Source organism: Streptopelia decaocto (assembly GCF_964273445.1).
Source record: "Streptopelia decaocto genome assembly, chromosome: 13".
Taxonomy (NCBI): Eukaryota; Metazoa; Chordata; class Aves; order Columbiformes; family Columbidae; genus Streptopelia; species Streptopelia decaocto.
The window spans coordinates 4,322,521-4,341,537 of NC_138668.1; the positions used below are offsets into that span (position 1 = coordinate 4,322,521).

The 19,017-nt window shown below is 57.7% G+C and overlaps 1 protein-coding gene across 1 annotated transcript; it reads right to left on the reverse strand.

Annotated features, from left to right (window-relative positions):
* Window positions 1-1,726: 1,726 nt before the first annotated feature.
* TNFRSF13B (TNF receptor superfamily member 13B) lies at window positions 1,727-8,772 on the reverse strand. Its single transcript, XM_082064385.1, has 5 exons — window positions 8,716-8,772; window positions 6,043-6,183; window positions 4,303-4,419; window positions 3,524-3,775; window positions 1,727-2,836 (listed from the first exon to the last, which is right to left on the reverse strand). Exons 2-5 carry the CDS (start codon window positions 6,179-6,181, stop codon window positions 2,559-2,561), a joined length of 786 nt encoding a protein of 261 aa, XP_081920511.1. The 5' UTR covers window positions 6,182-6,183; window positions 8,716-8,772; the 3' UTR covers window positions 1,727-2,558.
* Window positions 8,773-19,017: the final 10,245 nt, after the last annotated feature.

Consider the following 19,017-nt stretch of genomic DNA (forward strand, 5'->3'; position numbering starts at 1 on the left):
GTGTGCCTCTGATATGCAGAGCGATGTCTCCATCAGGGCTGTTGGCCAGTGGCTGCAAAAGTGAGGCCAAATCTATTGATTCCTCTGGGTTCTCAAACAGTTGTCCCTGGGAGCCCGTACATTATTTTTCACTGCTATTGTGTTCAAGTTGTTCCTTATTACCTTTTCTACGCAATAACAATAGTTCTATTCTCTGGAGGAGGGGAGGGCACATCTGTGGGGGTAAGGAATGCTCCTCTCTTGTGTATCGGGGCTGGAGGGAAGTTCTTGGCTTCTGATGAGCATTTTTCCCAGTTTCTGGGACACGGGTGGTGTGGTGACAGGAGGGACATCCCTCCTGGGCCAGCTGCAGCAGGAGCTGCCGCTCCCCGGTGCGTGCGGGGTGAGCTCTGGTGTGTGCTGGCATAAATGTTTCCCTAAAAGCTTCTCGTTTGAATAATTGATGCCTCTTGATCCTCAAGAGATGCCCTGATTGCAGAACTGGTGGCACATACTCAGTCATTTCTATCCTATTTCTAAATAAGGTTCTGAATCTCTTTGCACAAGTAGCGTGGCTGGGGGTGCCCCTGGGTGACAATTGCCCGTCCCAACTCTGTGCCGGGAAGGGGTGGCGTGATGAGGCATCACGTCTGTTGACGGGTTTTCTGTCCCCTGGAGCCCCCGTCCTCGCTGGAAAACGCTTGGGCAGAGGTGGGCACGGGGCTGGGGCTGATGGAGAACAGGGACGGGACAAGAGGCTGAGGGGGGTGGAGGAGGAGTGTGAGGATGAGCAGGAGTGCGAGTGGAGACCCTCGGGGAGAACAAAGGGTGTAGGAGACAAAAGGCAGAGCAAGAGCAGATGCCAAAAGATGGTGGGAGGGCAAGAAAGACTGAGGCCAAGCTGGAACAGAAACAGACCGTGGGAAGCAGATGTAGAGATTAGTCTGTGCAAAGATGCAGGAGGAATGGAGGCTGAGCACATGTGGAGGCCAAGGTGGCTTTTGGAGGAATTGGGGTGCAAATGATGCTACGGTGTTTGAGGCCACGGTGGCAGTGACAACGGGAGCTGAGGCTGTGGGGCAGGAAGCCACAGGAACCAACACCGTGAGACCGGAGGCCACTGGAGCCGGTTCCACAGGAGGGAAATGACAGGAGCTGAGGCTGTGGAAGGTGATGCTGTGGAGATGGAGGCCCTGGGGTGGCTTTGGGAGAGGAGATGCCAAAGGGAGCTGGAGGCCAAGAGGGTCTCGATGCTGAGAGCGTGTGGCCGGGGTCTGTGTTTTGTGGGTAAGCACTTGCTCTCCCCAGCCCCTCCGTGGGGTGGTGGCCTTCAGTGCTCACCATTACGTTCAGAAGACCCATTTGAGTAAAATGAGATTTTGGTTTTGAAAAGGCTTATTTTTCTCCCCTTGAACGTGAATGCAGCACGATACAAAACTCATCCCTCGTGCTGCAGCGAGGTGAGGACTTCGCTGAGCAGAGGAAGAGATGAAAGGCAACACACAGCGAGATGCTGAATTGCCAGGTTGGTTTCTGGAGCAGTTCAGGACAGCAAACCTTTACCTCATTGTTGGACCAGCTGTTGGGCCTACGTGTGAGCTCTTAGTCCTCACCTTAAACCCCCTTTTGCACTTTCTCTCTAATAGGTTTCATGTGGTCCTGATGCCTTTCTGCCTTGTGACCATCACACATCACTCATGGCACAGGAGTAATTTCTCACCAAGCAGAATGTTCCTGTACTCTCCTTTAGTGAAAATGAGAACTTCAAGATACATTTTGAAACCCATCTTTTTCTACAGTAGCTTTCAAAGCCAGGTCAGATAAAAACCTTCCCTCAAAGCAGCTGTATCTCAAGCTGGTTCATCACTTTTACCAGCTATTCTGAGTAACCCTGACCAGGCCTACATAAATCCAGTCTTTAGGAAACTTCTCAGCCTTAGAGGAGTTTTCACGTTTAAACCCGATTCCACTGGGGATTTTGGTGCCTGTCCCAGCTCCTCCCGTGCAGCATCGTGTCCTGTCACAACAAAGCTTTGCTATCGTCCCCGACCTGTCCTTTCATCCCAAGCAGCATTGAGAGATGGTGGTGGGGCTTTCCACATTGTGTCTCAAAGTCAGAAAAGGCTCCTCTTGGGAGCGTGGCGGTGGCATTCAGTGGTCATTACAGCTTCTTGGGGCTGAGTCTGTGTGAGGTGCTCACAGCTCTGCTTGTGTTACACGGCAGCAGGGAAAGATGTGCTGATGAAAACCCCCAAGGAGACGTCGCTCCTCACAACCGGCTGCACGGAGGAGTCTGCAGAGGCCATGTTGGCGGATGAGGATGCGGCTGAATGGGAAGCGACTTCTATCACTGGGTGTGCACAAGAATAAGAATTTAGTTTCCTGAGTGGAAGAAGACAGCACTTTGTGTAACCAACAGCGCTGTCTGTAGCCTGCAGCCCCCGGGCAAACACCGGTCCGGGTGCGCCGGTCCTGGGAGAAGCCGTTACAGTCACTGGAAAGAGAGGGTGAAGCAACTGTGTTTGGGGGCGGAGGGAACGTCCCTCCTGTCTGATCCTGTGCAGCAATGTTCACCACGGTCACGCCATGGGCGTCTTCTCTTGCGAAGGAGAACAGATGATTTTGAAGTGGCCGTCGTCGGGGCTGGGCATGGCCCCCGCGCTTCCCGTGCTGCGTATCCCGGTGTGAGCGGGAGCAGCGGCTCTGTCCCCCGTGTGACAGGAGGAGCTGTGACAGGGTTTGGTTTCCTGTACAGCGGAGCCGTGTCCGGGGAAGCAGAAGCCACAGGTTTCCACTGGCTCTGGAACCCTGATGCCGGCGCATCCCTCACCAACGCTCCCCGCTTCCACCAAATGATCTGCAAATAAACCGTGTATGTCAGTGTGAGGGTTTTTAGGAGCAGCTTTTACACAAGAAATGCTTTGCAGTGCTGTACCAGAGCCTATGAAGTGCCAGGCCTGGAACTGGAAAGGACATCAGTGTCCCACTGCTTCGATAAAGCCCACGGCACTGGGTGTTGTACATAACACATTGTCTGTGTGCTCATGTACGATCCGAGGCTGGAACAGCTCTGCTGGAGGACAGGCTGAGAGAGCTGGGGTGTTCAGCTGGAGAAGAGAAGCTCCAGGGAGACCCTATTGTGGCCTTTCTGTACTTAAAAGGGGCTGAGAAGAAAGATGCGGACAGACTTTTGATCAGGGCCTGTTGTGATGTGACAAGGGTGATGGTTTTAAACTAAAGAAGGGAGATTCAGGCTGGACATGAGGAAGAAATTACTTACACTGAGGGTGCTGAGAGCCTGGCCCAGGTTCCCGGAGAGGAGCTGGTCGATGGACCATCCCTGGAGACATCCCAGGCCAGGCTGGACGGGGCTCTGAGCAACCTGAGCTGGTGAAGATGTCCCTGCTCATGGCAGGGGTGGCACTGGGGGAGCTGGGAAGGTCCCTTCAACCCAAGCTATTCGGTGATTCTGTTGCAGTACGTGTAGCTTGCACCCACAATCTCCCCATCCTCTCCCAGTGCTCCCAGTGCCCCCAGCACTCACCTTTGCAGGAATCCTCCCTGCGGTGGCAGGTCCCGGCGCTGGCCGGGCAGGTCACCACCTCTCCCTTCCTCCGCAGGTGAGTCCAGCCCAGGAGCAGCGAGCAGACGAGGGCGCAGAGGCAGAGCCCCAGCAGCAGATAAACCACCAGCCACGGCTCCTGCTCCCCGCACACCTTCTGCTCCAGCACGGCCGCGGGGGCCGGGGACGTCCCCAGGGCGGCGGGCGCAGGGGGGGTGGCCAGCAGGGCCCCCGCTGTGGGCCAGGCAGAGACAGGTGTGCTTAGAAACCCTTCGGGTACCTGCTTCACACTATTGACTTTTTGATAGGGAAAGGGTGTTGCTAATAGCACTCTGCTTGGCAAGAATTTGAACACCCCTTCTGCTTGTATTTCTCTTCAACGGAGAGGTGGAGGAGGCACCTTCCCACCCTCCCGTCTTCTCCAGGGATCATGTCTCAACCCCAGTGTGGGAATTGCAGATCACAAGGAGAAATGTGGGAAATGCAACTGCTGCCCCTGGCTGGTAGAGCCGAAGGACAGGTCTGTTAAACACACAAAAGGGAAAACACTGTGTGATGGAGAAAGCAGGAGAGAGGCAGACGCCCTGCTTTGCTTCTCCCAGCTCCCAGTGCAGTGTCAGCGCACGAACACGACCCCAGGACAAAGAGATGGGGGTTTGCTGCCCCTTCCCGAGCTCTGCTCCCATAACCCATGTCCTCTTCCAGCCCAGCCCTGGGGGTCCTGCCCCACGTCCCGCTCTGCCCCCCGTGTTTGACCTTACCCTCGCAGGACGGGGCGCATTGCTTCGGGTGCTGCCCGCACACCGTGCTGCAGCTGATGCAATGCTTCAGGAGCTCGTCGTAGTAGAAGCCGGGTCTCCTGTTGCATGCCATGGACTCTGCGGGAGGAGAGGAAGATGAACGCAGTGTCCTGAGCACACTCTCCTCCACCCCTGTCACTGAAGCAGGAGGATCCCAAACCACTGCCCTCCCACCACCTCGTGCCGGGGTTCCTGCGAGGACGAACCCACGGCTGCTCTGAACACGCTCGCGGCTCCAACGGGTGCAGGGCGAGACCTGCCCACAGCTGTGAGTGTTGAAAACCTCTCCAGAGCTGGCAGGGTGTCAGATCCACAGGATCTGTGCTGGTGTTTGGTCCTATGAGGCTGAGAGAGTTGGGGTTGTTCAGCCTGGAGGAGACTCCAGGAGACTTAGAGCAGCCTCCAGTACCTAAAAGGGACCTACAGGGAAGCTGGAGAGGAACTTTTTACAAGGGCATGTAGTGATAGGACAAGGGGTGATGGCTTTAAACCGAAAGAGGGGAGATTTAGATGATATATAAGGATTAAATTCTTCCCCATGAGGGTGGGGAGGCCCCAGAACAGGCTGCCCAGAGCAGCTGTGGATGCCCCATCCCTGGAAGGGTTCGGGGCCAGGCTGGATGGGAATTTGAGTGACCTGGTCTGGTGGAAAATGTCCGTGCCCATGGCAGGGGGTGGAATGAGATGATCTTTAAGGTCCCTTCCAACTCAAACAATTTTATGATTCCACAGTAAATACTGGGTAAAAGCCCGTGCTGGCAGCTGCGTGGGGAGGGGACACAGGCACGTGCAGCTGTACCCGCCTGCGGCAGGAGCTCCTGGCTGCTGCTCGTGGAGCTTCTGCTGCCGTGGAGCCTGCGTGGATCTTTGGGACACACCAACACCTGCCTGAGCGCTGCTCGGGCCCCAGGGACGGCATCTCCTCAAGGGGAGATGTGACTTGTCACCGCACGCAGGGCTGTGTCCCCTGTGCCCAGGACAGGGTGCAGCAGTGCTGATGCAGCTCGCTGGGGAGGGAAGGGGCCGTGCAGGGGGTTGGGTGCAAAGTGCATCTGTGGCTCTTCCTCACCTGTTACCACCGCACCTTGGTGTCTGCCCTGGCGCAGGGCTCGCAGTTCAGCCTTGCAAGCCCAGAGCTTGAGTTTATAATTATCCGCATTGACTGAACCTGATGTACCTTGAGGCTCTGCCCTTGGAGGGTCACCAATGGGGCATATATATGAGTGCTGATGCAGCTCTAGGAATCATAGAATTGTTTTGGTTGGAAAAGACCTTTAAGATCCTCAAGTCCAACTGTTAACCCACCCCTGGCACTGCCCCATGTCCCTGAGAACCTCATCTCCGTCTGTTCAACCCCTTCAGGGATGGTGACTCCAGCACTGCCCTGGGTAGCCTGTTCCAATGCCCAACAATCGTTTCTGTGAATAAATTTTCCTAATATCCAACCTAAACCTCCCCTGGTGCACCTCTGTGACCCCAGAAAGAAAGGGTACAAGGGTACGGAGATATGGACAACTTGATCCTGGTCTGCACTGAGCTGCTGCCAGACCCAGCCCATCACGGGGACGCTCACGTTCCCCAGCGTTTTTGACTCAGACCTTTGTTAAGCCGGGCTGGCTCGGCACCTGCCCTGTGGCTCATCCCGGGCTGTGATCTCTGGTCTCAGCTCTGCCCAGCGCTGCCCGCGGTGTCCGCACTCACCGCACAGGGCCGCGCACCTCCTGACGCTGTGCTGGCCGCACGCGAGGCTGCAGGGGATGCACTGGCACACGAGCGTGTCCCAGTACTGCTGGTCGGTGCAGTTGTTCATGGCATCCCACCCGACGGGCGTCCCATCCATGGCTGCGGAACAGGAGGGTCTCTTTAGTTTGGAGGAGACTGAGGGGTGACCTCGTTAATGTTTACAGATATATAAAGGGTGAGTGTCAGGAGGATGGAGCCAGGCTCTTCTCGGTGACAACCAATGGTAGGACAAGGGGCAATGGGTTCAAACTGGAACACAACAGGTTCCACTTAAATTTGAGAAGAAACTTGTTCCCAGTGAGGGTGCCAGAGCTGCCCAGGGGGGTTGTGGAGTCTCCTTCTGTGCAGACATTCCAACCCGCCTGGACACCTTCCTGTGTAACCTCATCTGGGTGTTCCTGCTCCGGGGGGGATTGCACTGGATGAGCTTTCCAGGGCCCTTCAACCCCTGACATTCTGGGATTCTGTGAGGGGAGGAGACACGGGGTGGCCACCACAGGGCTGGGACTGTGACCCCTCGCAGGGGGATGCTCAGCTGTTCCTCAGCCCCTCTCATCATAGGCTTGGGCTAGAGCACGCAGTAAAACCTGCTTCAGGCTTATCAGGCTCTTCAAATCATCACCCTACATGAGCATGTCCTGTGCCGGTCCCTGGGGACACGCAGGGAGGTCACCTGGGCTCACAGGTGGCCCCGTGCTGTGACCTGAGGGTCTGGGGATGGACAGAACTGCCCGTGGGAACAAGAGTGGTGGGAAACACTCCTGTCTTTGTGTGCTTTTTCTGAAAATAACAGAAATACGACCAGAACGACCACTGGCAACATCTTCTGGAACCATTTTTGATTCTGGAAACTTCTGAATTCCTCTGTAGCGTCAGGGCGGTTTGTGTGTCATTTCTGATGTCTCCCTTTGGTGCTGTGGCATCATAATGAAACTATATTTTGTAAAAACTTGATTTTGTAAAAAAATGCGTCAGACTCCCCTGAGCAGCAGCAGGAGGGAGGTCTCCTGGGAGAGCTCTCGGCGCTGGTTTAACCCCCGCCAGCCAGGACACCTGGGCTGGACGTGTTCATGTCCCCATGAGTTCATCCCGTCCTCCTCTGCCACCGTGAGCCCTGTGCTGGACACGGTGCCAAAGGCACAGGAGCGGGGCATCAGCTGCAGCACCGAAATCCAGCCAACAACTTACCATTTTAAAAATCAGCTTGCTAATGAGCGTTTCCTTGTTAGCAGCTGAAATATTCATGCACGTCCCCATCTCTGTTTGCAGCCTGTGCCACTGCAGGGTTTGGCCTTGGAGGCAACGCAAGTGATGGCCGTGCCGGCGTGCCGTGCCGTGCCGTGCTGCGCCATGCCGTGCTGCACACAGGGTCTGCAGCAAACACGACAGAGCAAGTGCGGGAATCACTAACCAGTGTGAGCGTGGCTGTGCTGGAAACGTGCCATTTGCTGACCGACAGGGCCCACGGGCAACCACATCCCCCTGCGGAGCTGCAGCTGTTTCCTCCCGGTGCTGAGGGGACCCGAAAGGTTTAAAACCCCTTGATACTGCAGCACAACATGGGCCTCTGCATGCCCAGAGTCTGCACGTCGCCTCGGCCGGAGCTTCTGCACCGCGGCCTTTGCAAAGCCAAACTTTGATTTCTATAGGGAAAACTCACTGTGGGGATCTCTCCTTTGATTTCTATAGGGAAAACTCACTGTGGGGATCTCTCCTTTGATTTCTATAGGGAAAACTCACTGTGGGGTCTCTCCTTCTCTCTAGTGTGTAGGCAGTCAGGATAAATCCACTCTGCACAAGGATGCTGGCCCTATAGTCCCAGTCGTTCAATTAACATTGCTATAAAATTAAATAATTGCTTTCTAGCAAGCTGATTGAAGACGTTCCCCAGGGCAGAGTGAGGCTCAGGCTGATGGTCTCCTCAGATGCTCTTTGAAGATATTTTGTACCCAAACAGAAGAAAGAAGACCCCTGGGAATGCTGGTGACCCCTGGGGTCAGTGGTGACCCCTGGGGATGGTGTGAGCCCTGGGGTCAGTGGTGACCCCTGGAGGTGTTGGTGACCCCTGAGGATGGTGTGAGCCCGGCCACCCTTGGGTGACGGTGACGGTGGGGTTTCCCCTGGGATAACTGCATGGGAAGTGGAGATTTGGGGCTGTGTCCAAGCTGGGGGCTGCGGGCTGGGCAGCTCCTTCCCCGCTGCTGCTCAGGCGGGTCCAAACCGGGTGTTTGGCCCATCTAGGAAAAATCCTGCCCGACGGCCGAGCTTCCCGGGAGCCTCACGGTACACGCGGTGCTCCCAGCATGGCGTGGCCAGACTCTGCCAACCCGCGTTTTCCAGCAGAGCCGGGTGAGTCTCCCCCTCTGCCTCCGCACTGGGGCCAGCACCCCAAACTCCCCTGTGCACCCCTCATCCAAAGCACTGGGCAACCATTTCATCTTCAGCCCCACGGCACTGACCGTCCTCAGCAGGGTGGGAACCCTTTCTGTTGGCTCCGCTTCTCAGTGAGAGCCTGGGGAGACCCGCCGCTCCCAGCCAGCTCTCCGTAAATGTCACTGTGACCCCGAGCCCTCGCAATGATGAGCCCCTCACCCCCATCTCCCCCCACAGCCCCTCCATGGCGTAACTCACGTTTGACTCTCCTGCAGCATCTAGTCCCCCTCTCCCGCCATCGCACCGCGAGCTCCAGCCCCGAGCCCGTGCATCGCTCGGCAGGTTTATTATTAGAGATCGATTTGATTAATGCCTGGGCCATGCGTTTCCTGGGGTTTCCCCTTATCCCTTCGATGCAAATCGCTCACAAGCACAGTGCATTGCATTGGCTCACCGGGCGTCCCTGGGCTGTCAGGGGCTCAGGGAGGGACATTGTGGGGCCGTGTGTCACACAGGGAGGGGTGTCCTGGGCCTGGCGGCCACGTTGCAGGGGGGCTGGTGGGGATGGGGGCTCTGCAGCACCTGGCCTCGCATTGCCTGGCTGCAGTGGGGTGGTTTATTCTGCAGAGAAGGAGGTTTTACTCTGTAGAGGAAAGAGTTATCGTGGGCCAGGAGAGATGGTGGGTGACACTGGGGGGTCGTCGCTTTCCTGGGCTTTGCTGTGTCAGAGTAAGACAAAGGGGATGTCGCTGCGTGGAGCTGCGGGTAGAGAGGAACGAGTGTCCCTTCTTGTGGATCTGTGTCACACAACCCTGCGTGTAACGTCCTGCTGATGCCACGTGGCACCGGGTGCTGGTCACCCTCGCCCGCAGGGACCGAGCACCGCACTGTGCACCCGTCCGATCCCCGTCTGCGGGGGGTCAGCCCACCCCACCCGTGTGTCTCCTGCTCACAGCACACAGAGCATCTCATGATGGGATGAGAGGAAACAACCTCAAGTTGCACCAGGAGAGGTTTAAATTGGATCTTGGTGAACAATTTCTTCCCCAAAGGGCTGTGGGGCATTGGAACAGGCTGCCCAGGGCAGTGCTGGAGTCACCATCCCTGGAGGGGTTGAACAGACGGAGATGAGGTTCTCAGGGACATGGGGCAGTGCCAGGGGTGGGGGAATGGTTGGACTCAATGATCTAGAGGGTGTCTTCCAAACAAAATGATTCTATGGCCCCCAATAAGGTGCTTTAAACAGTGCTTTTCTCTGGTGCATCCATGCCCCAGAGGCAGGAGGGCTGAGGGGTTTTCAGGGGGACTGCGCTGGTAACAGAGGACCCGGCACTGCTGGCGCTGGATCTGCATGAAGCATTAATGGCATGGCTTGGTTTTCACAGAGGGAAAGAGCTGCCTCTGTGCTGCTGGCAGCCTCCAAGAGTATAGCTGTATATTTATTTTTAGGTTTCACCTCACCCTGCAAGTGGAATGGGTTTAATCAGCAAACCCAGGATGGAGCAGCCAGGCAGCACCCCCAGGGATGTCTCAGAGCACGGACTCAGCCCATTCCGTGGTGCTGAGAGTGTCTGCCTGTGCTCAGCCGGGCATCTATCCATCCATCCACCCACCCATCCATCCACCCATCCATCCATCCACCCATCCATCCATCCACCCATCCATCCACCCATCCATCCATCCATCCATCCATCCATCCACCCATCCATCCATCCATCCACCCATCCATCCATCCATCCATCCATCCATCCATCCATCCATCACGGCCCTGGTGCTTCTGACCAGCAAAACACCCCGGATAGACCTGGCTGCAGTGGCACAACGCTCCATAGGGAACGTCTAGTGAAAGCAAAGCCAGACTGTGCGCCTGCTGTTCTCCCCATTTCCCACTGGCAGTGAGCTCATTTCTGGAGGTTTCTCCCCCTTTCTGTGCCATGGCCATGTCAGCAGGAGGGGACAAGGGGTGCCGGGACCGTGGCAGTACGGTGACTCAGCTCGGCCCGACGGGACCTGTCTGCAGAAACAGCTGAGGGGGGAAGGAAGCAGCAGCGATACCTGTTACTTTCTATAAACACCGGCAGGGCAGCGTCAAGGTTTTTTCCGCTCGGTTCAAAAACTCCTACTTTGTGCTTTACCACAGCGATCTGCAACTGAGAAAGAGCAAGAGGCCACTTTGTGGGGGCGCAACACACTGTGTCCTTTGCAGGGACATTGGGGGACGGACCTGCTCACAGGGAGCAAAGCCCAAACCAGAGGAACCCAGCGCTGCTTGGCCCTGCCCGCCTGGATGTGACCCACCACGTCCCACTCCTGTAGGAGGGACGGGACCAGCATCGGCACCATCCGATGGACCCTGGTGCTCAGAGTGGGCACTAGGAAGGGACAAGGCACAACGTCGCCATAGGGACACAGCAGCACCGATGCTGTGCCACGTGTCGTGACTCTGTACACGTGGGTGATGCGAAGGATGGGCTCATCGCTGGGCTTGAGTGTTGGCCTGCAAAGCTAAAGCCAATGGCAAAGGAAATCAGGATTTCGGCATCGCCTGTGCTGCTTGAGCGTGACCCGGAGCGACGGCTCCAGCCCTCTGGCTCGCGGGGTTTTGCAGGGGAAACCTGCTGCTGTAAATAGCAGCGGGAGACTTGCAGTTTCCACCCTGGTGAGCCCTCAAGAGGGAACTGAGAAGCACTTAGGGGTGGTTTGTCCCTCCTCACTGAGCAGAGATCAGGCTGGGTAATTTTGGCTTTAAAATTCTCAGTGTACTCGGTGACCAGAGCCCCATGTCCTCAGCTGCGCGCCCCAGCAGCCCGAACCCCCGTGCCCGAGTGGCATCACCCCCTCCCACCCTCTCTGAGGACAGCGTGTGCCTTTTAAATGTCTCCAAACATGGTCCTTGTGAGCTGCCGTCTCGCAGCCAAAGCAGTGGCTGGGGCTGTCCCTGTGCTCTGGGACACAGGCAGGGATCAGGCGGCACCTGCCAGCACCCTGTCCTGGGTTCCTGGGTCAGACCCTTTGCTATGTGCCACTGGTGGGAGAGAATCACCTGGCAGTTCCCTGTGCAGCCTCTCAGTGTGGTGCATCCTTCTGCATCCCTCTGCATCCCTCTGCATCCCTCTGCATCCCTCTGCATCCCTCTGCATCCCACTGCATCCCCCCACATCATTTTGCATCCTTCAGCACCCATCTGCATACAGTTCCAGAGGTGCCACAGTCCATTTGGGGTGATAGAGCCCAGTTTTGTCCCCACAATAGAATCTTTTTGTCTTCTGGGCTCTTGCCCCCGTGGCATCGCTGCAAGAAGAGCTGCAGGCGACAGGCAGACAGGGTGGATAATATTTGGCTCCAAAATTTTTGGGGGGATGCCTGGCCTTCCCTTTGAGCAGCTTTGCTGGGATATTTTCCTCCCAGCTTCTCCTCAGCCCGTTTGCCTTTTGCAGTCCCTGTGCTCAGGCCCTGGGCCTTGGCCAAGGCATTTGCTTGCACACATACTCCCTTTGGGACCTGAAAAAAGGGGCCATGAGGGTGTAAAGGGGAAGAGGAGTCATTTTGGGTCAAAACCAGCAACTGCGAGGCTGGGCTGAGCACAGATGGCTCTGAGCACGGCAGCTGAGGACTCATTTCTTTCACCTTCATTCCCTGCGGACACGTGCTCTCAAGTGCACTGGGGTCAGGATGCGCCCGTCCCCCGTGCATCGCCCGCCTGTCCTCCGTGTCCTGTCACTGCCACCAGTTCCTCACGGCAAAGCTCAGAGCTGCTACATGCCCAAAGCCGCTGGGCTGATGACACACAATAGGATCATAGAATCATTTTGGGTGGAAAAGACCATCAAGAACATCAAGTCCAACCATTACCCCAGCCCTGGCACTGCCCCATGTCCCTGAGAACCTCATCTCCGCGTCTTTGCAACCCCTCCAGGGATGGTGACTCCAGCACTGCCCTGGGCAGCCTGTTCCAATGCCCGACAGCCCTTTGGGGAAGAAATTGTTCTCAAGATCCAACCTCAACCACCCCTGGCGCAACTTGAGGCCGTTTCCTCTCGTCCTAAATAGCCACCACCACTGCCTGTTTTCTCGGTGCAGGCAGGTGCACGACCATGGCCGTGGCACCACACTGGGTGTCAGTACAGACCTGCACCATGTGCAGCTGCAGAGCCATGGCCACACCACAGCTGTCCCGTCGGCGAAGAACCACCATGATGTGCTTGCGGTGACATCTCGAGCATCCCTCCCTGCCCTGCGTGCCCTGCCTGCAGCACCGCAGCCCAGCGGGGAGCTGAGGGCAGCCGTGGTTCAGCCTGGGGGGCACAGAGAGCCCCGGGGTGCAGCTCCAGCACCCCAGTCCTGCAGCCCAGGGGTGCCCAGCCCTGCTCCCGGCTGTTTGGGTCTCTCCCCAGGAGATGGCACCCTTGGCTAGCCCAGCCTGGCTTCCCACTGGGTGCTCTGGCTGCTTTTGCAGCCCCGACACCCCAAAACCAGCCACTCCAGGCCCTGCCAGGGCTACTGTGCCCCACAGCAGCCCAGCTGGCTTCTGCCCGCTCCCCAGTGCCCCAGCACCTCTGTTTGCAGCAGCCCCTCACGCAAGGTGGGGTTCAGATGCCCCTGTACCCCTCACACTGCTCTGTTCCCCCGTTTGCACCACAGCCACATCCTGCCACCACCCCACAGGGGTGCAGCGGGCGTCACCCCAAGGATGCTCAGCACCCACTGGTACCCGGGCACCGCGGTGGCCGCTGTGCCGTGGGGTCTGCCCCTCGCAGCCGCTGTGCCGTGGGGCTGCGGATGAGCCATGGGGTGAGCCAGGCTCCAGGAGCACCCAAGTGCGTCATCGAGGGTGATGCTGTGAGAGCCACTGTTCCAAAACCCGGCGCAGATCAGGAGAGAACCAGGCTGTGCTCAGGGCCGGCTCCCCAAACCCAGTAGCCTGCTGGAGAGCAAGGACAGACGGAAGGGAAAAGACTCGGTTGGGCTGAGGGCTGGCACAGAAGTAAGGATAAAACCCAGTGAATATATAGCAAAGGGGAAGGGAAAGGAGGCTTCAGCGCCAGGGCTGCGTGCTGAGGTGTGAAGCGTGGGTGGCAGATGCGGGAGATGAGTCAAAGAATCATTTTTGGCCAGAACAGCTAATCGGATAACGTGACGATTTTAACCTGGTGGGAATAACTCCGCGTCCCCACCTCTGACATTGCTGGATTTTCTCAGGACGAGAGGCGTTTCTGGCAGGACTTTCGCAGGAAGGAGCTCTGCTGTTAATTTTTAACACTAAAAGCCCTGGGGAAATTCCAGAGGGCTGGAGGACGGCCAGTGGGAGTCTAATATTTAAAAGGGTTAAAAGGGCTGACCCTGGGAATTACAGACCAGGTAGGATGATCGCGGTCCCTGGACAAATTATGGGCTGGGTAACCGGGGATACTGTCAGCCAAAAATTAGAAGCTAAAAATATAATTAAGGTCGTTAGCTTGGTTTCATGGATGGCAGCTCCTGTCAAGTGAGTCGGCTTTGGTTTTTGGCATGACTCTGGGCTGGCTGATAAAGCTAATTGTGTTGCTGCATTATAATGGGTTTCTCCAAAGTGTTTAATTTACGGCCATGTGACATTTTCATTTGTAAAACTCGCATTATATGGAGTCAGCAGAGCAGACGCCCGACGGCTGCGGCTGGCAGGGGCGGTGGCCGCAGGGACGAGCGCTGGAGGGAACTGGAGGGACCCAGTTTTGCACGGGATAATATTTTTAGCGAGGATGCTGAGGCTCGTGTTGAGAGGCGGGTGGGCAGGACAGGCAGCTGTTCCCTTCGCAGGAGAATCCGCTCTGCCCAACTGAACAGGCAGGGCCTGGCCAAAACATGGGGGAGACACGTGTAGGAGCAAAAGAGCCAGATTTTCCCTAAATCACGAGATCCGATGGCAGGAAGCAGTCAGAGGACCCGGCCACTGATGACCCAACCCAGAGTGTAATTAACCATTGGCCTGATTTTAGGAGAAGGGTATGAACTCAACAGGCACTTGGCGTCTCTGGACAAGAGGAAATCTCTGCTTGGTGCGACGTGATTTAATGCGGCTTCTGGGACAAGCTCAAGCCTCCGTGTGTGTGTTTGTGCCTCCAGCAAAGCCAAGCTGGACCTCAGGGAGGTGGTGGACTCACCGTCCCTGGAGGTTTTTAAACTCAGATTGGACATGGCACTTAGTGCCATGATCTAATAAATGGACTAGAGTTGGACCAAGGGTTTGACTCGATGATCTCTGAGGTCTTTTCCAACCCAGTCGATTCTGTGTGATTCTGTGTGATTCTGTGGACCATCCTTGTGGGCTTTTCCAGCCCCGTGGAAGCCGCATCTCTGGGCTGCACCCGCTGTGGGTTTCCTCCAGTGAATAATTGGGGTCCTTTTATTTTTCCCAATGGGAAAATTTGGCACAGGTAGAGCAGGGCACAGAGACAGTCCCTGGGGCAGCCCAGGGGACTTTCCCTCCATCTGTGAGGGTGTTTTTCACCCCCATACAGATTTCTAACCTGTGAGGAGCATCCAAGCCTCCCTTGGCCAGTGTTTCCCCTGCCAGATGTTCCCCAGGCAGGGCTGGGGGTTTGGACTCCCCATAGCTGGCCTGCCTGGCTCAGGGGCCACATCCAGCCCCATGGTTTGGGCTCCACCCAACACAGGGCAGGACAAGGGGAGCCCTCGCAGGCGCCGCTCAGTCCCAGCCTGGATCCCGTGGGGATCCCAGGGTTTGCCGGCTTTAAACCATGAATCCTGCCCTCTCCCCTGGGCATCCATCCGTCTGGCTCCACTGTAATGACAGTGAGGTGAAGGCGCAGAGAGATTAAATGACTTGCCCAAGGTCCCGCGGGGAGCGACGGCCACTCGGGAGGAGCATCCAGCCGTCCTGCTCCTGTCCCGCAGCACCGGCCCCGCGGGAAAAGCTGCTGCATCGCAGCTTCGCCTGCAAAACCAGGCACGGCCACGTGTACCATGTCCCCTTGCCGGTGACATCCTCACGGGCGGGGGCGGTGGATGGTCCATGCCACAAGGGGAGTGGGTGCTGCTCTCCTCTCTCTGGTGGCGTTTGGTGCTGCTGAACCTCTCTGCAACTGCCTGAAAGGAGGTTGGAGCATGGAGGGTGTTGGTCTCTTCTCCCAGATAACAAGTGACAGGAGCAGAGGAAACGGCCTCAAGTTGCACCAGGGGAGGTTGAGGTTGGATCTTGGGAACAATTTCTTCCCCAAAGGGCTGTCGAGCATTGGAACAGGCTGCCCAGGGCAGTGCTGGAGTCATCATCCCTGGAGGGTTGGACAGATGTGGAGATGAGGTTCTCAGGGACATGGGGCAGTGCCAGGGGTGGGGGAACGGGTGGACTGGATGATCTTGAGGGTCTTTTCCAACCAAAATGATTCTGTGATTCTATGAACTCTTTCCCGGAGCAGGAGGGTTTTGCCGATGCTCTTCCCAGGCTGGGGCCGGTGCAGCCGGAGCCAGTGACTAACACCTCCTGGTTTGCAGATTATTTACCTGGCGCTGGGGCTCCACTTTGGATCCCTGACTCACCACAGCGCCTTCCCCCACCACTACTGCAGCTTCCTGACGAATACTTTCCATTTTTCCATTACTTTAATTGCCCTCATTTGAGAAAACTGCTCTGGACTGGCTTTGGGCTGAAGAGACCTGTTATGCATGGCTGGCCCCATTAGGCATCTCCGTGACAGGGGCAATGGGGGGATGACAGGATGGGACACACACCTCCACAGCACATGTAGGAGACCTCCATGCCATGGCCATACCTGGGGCGTGCACGGAGAGTCATTGGCAGTGAGTTTTTGTTGGCCCCGCTGGCTGCTCACGTTGAAGGCGGCCGGCGGTGCATGGATGCTGGCTGTGGCACGGCTGAATGCGGCCCGACCGGTTTATGGAGAGGCCCGTCCCGTTCGGCTGGATTTTTGGAGAGGCTGGAGCCAGCCCCGGCACCAGCCGCTTCCCGCGAGGTGCTGCCAGCTCCGGCGGGGCCGTGCGTGGCGCCGGGTCGTGGCCCCGAGCCGCGGTGCAGCTCAGCCGCGTCTCCGGGCAGGCACAGCCCGCAGCATGGGAGACGCCAGCCCTGGCCCCTGCTCTGTGCTCTGTGCCACCACTGTGACCTTTTTTGAGGGGACAGTGCCCCAGGGTGCTGGGGAAAGAGCAGCCCCTTCACTTCTGGAGGGACCCCCCAGCCTATGGGATCCTGCCCCAACTCTGTGCACATCAACGGGGGGACATGCACAGGTCACCCCCATACCCATCTCCCCACCCTTTTGGAGATGTGTCACCCTGTGAGAAGTTTGTCCTGGCCACTCTCAGTGAGCATGAGAGGATGCTGCGCTCATGGACCTTGTGTTGACTGTGGGTGCTGTACCTCTGCCAGCTCATGGAAAGCCCCAAGGAGGTGACAAAGAGCCCAGGACCATGCGGACAGCACGTAGAGGTGCTCAGGGAGATGCAGAGGGGCTTTTTGATGGAAAAAAGAAAGCTGGGTGTCTTTGGGACCCATAGGATACAGAGCACACCAGGTCCTCAGTGACGGGTGGGGTGGGGAATAATCCATCAACATCAGGGATGGACAGAGAGAGGAGAAGGGGATCGGGGCAGGATAAGGGCTGGTTGGAAAAACAATCTACCCTTGTCTGTAGAGCAGATATTCTGCTGTCATGTGCCAGGTGGACCCTGGACCCATGGCGAGGGCGTCAGGGTCTGTAAGTCCCAGAAGAGGAAATCCGCCCTCCCTGGGGAAGGACTGTGCTGTTTTTACAACATTAGGGTCAAGGGAAAGGCAAGAAAATCCACCCAAACTAGCAATATCTGGGGCGCTGGTGGCCACTCCTCAGCCTGGGAACATCACGTGGGCTTGTGACCACCTGGGCAGCTGGTCCAGGGGCCAGGTGACGGTCCAGCGGTGTCACTGGTGTGGGAGGGGGTCAGCCCCACAGCTCCGCTGTCCCATCCTAATCTGTGGCACGCCGGCACTGTGCGTGCTGTGAGCGGCAATGGCAGGAGGGAGAGAGACAGATGATTAAAGCAGCCTTTGATGAAGCAAAAAATTAATAAACAAGCAGACAATTGTGCTAGTCTTTATTTACTCCAGGATGACAGCGTGGAGCCGGCGCGGCGAGGCTGCCGAGGCCAGGCCCCACATCAAACGGCGGGGCAGCGCCGGGTGCGAGGGGACCACGCCACCGCCACTTCTCTGACGGGTTTTTCCTGGTCCCAACAAACCCAGGAAGGTCTGCCTGGCTCTTCCTAATAGCAGGGCCCCGTCCCATGCTTGCGGGGGTTATTGGGGTGACTGGGAGATGCTGTGCGCCACAGCGGCGTCCAAGTGTGGTGGGATGTGCCAAGCTCAGGTGCATTTTGGAGGTACCATTTAGCACGTTCACCTTGTCCCCCTGCTCCGGGGCTGGTGTTCCCATGTCTCTGCTGCCCAGGTGATGCTCCACAGGTGCAGAGGTACCTGCGCTGGCCCTTGTCTGGTTGATGTGCAGAATTAGGGCTGGGAGAGTAAATCCAGACCCAGCATGTGCCCACGGGTCGGTCCCTTGGCCGCCCCGAGGGACAGAGCTGGGAGGCCAAACCCGCGCCCTCGTGCCAGGTCCTTATCGCCTGGTCAGGTGTATTTACCTGCCGGTGCTGCCGGTTTCCACCGGATAACAAACGCACTGGACAAACAGAGGAGTTCCCTGCTGGCCCCAGGGCGGGGGCACCCCCATCCCCGCTTCGCCCCAGTGGGTCTCCAGCACCCCAAGTCGCACGGCTGCAGGAGGGGCACAAGGCTGCATTGCCCCCCTGACAAATTTGAGTGTCCAAGTGGGTGATGAACCCCTGTCTCCCACCATGTGCCAGCCTGAACCAGGGTGGGGCTGCACCCGAGGCTGGGGACAGGGTTAAGGGGGGCAGTGTCCCTGCTGCAGAGGTATAGCCCCCCATGTCTGTGCCACCCATGGGCCCATGGTACCGTGTGCTGCCCCAGCGCTGGGGCAGAGGTGTGGGGTAGGGCAGAGTGTGGGCGGGGTGGGGGGGGCGCTGCACCCCTCTGCTTGGGGGTGCTTGTGGGGGTGCAAACAGCACACGTTGCACCGTGTGACCCCTCTAGTGGGTGGCCAGGAGGGGCCTGGGCTGTGCAGCGGTCACTCCGCTGTATGGGGGGGGCTGTGCATGGGGGGGGATGTGCACAATGCGGGGGGGGTGTGCGCGTTGCAGGGGATCTGTATACTGGGGTGCGGACGTTCATGGCGGAGGGGGAGCAGAGGGGTGAGAAGGGGTCGGTACCCGCTGTGGGAGGGTCTGCGCACGGCAGGGAGAGGGCAAAGTGCGGGGGGCCCACGCAACCCCTCCCGCAGGGGCTGTGCCCAGCCGAACCGAGCCGAGCCGAACGAACCCGAACTGAGCCGGCCCCGCCCCCAGCTGTCAGCGCACCGCCTCTCCCCCGCGGCCGCGCTCTTCCCTCTCCTCGCACCCCATTGGCCAGAGAGTCCTTTTGTTAGCGGCGGATCCTCGTTCCCATTGGCAGGCTGGTCCGTCCGTCCGCGCCGCGGCTCCGCCCTCTTT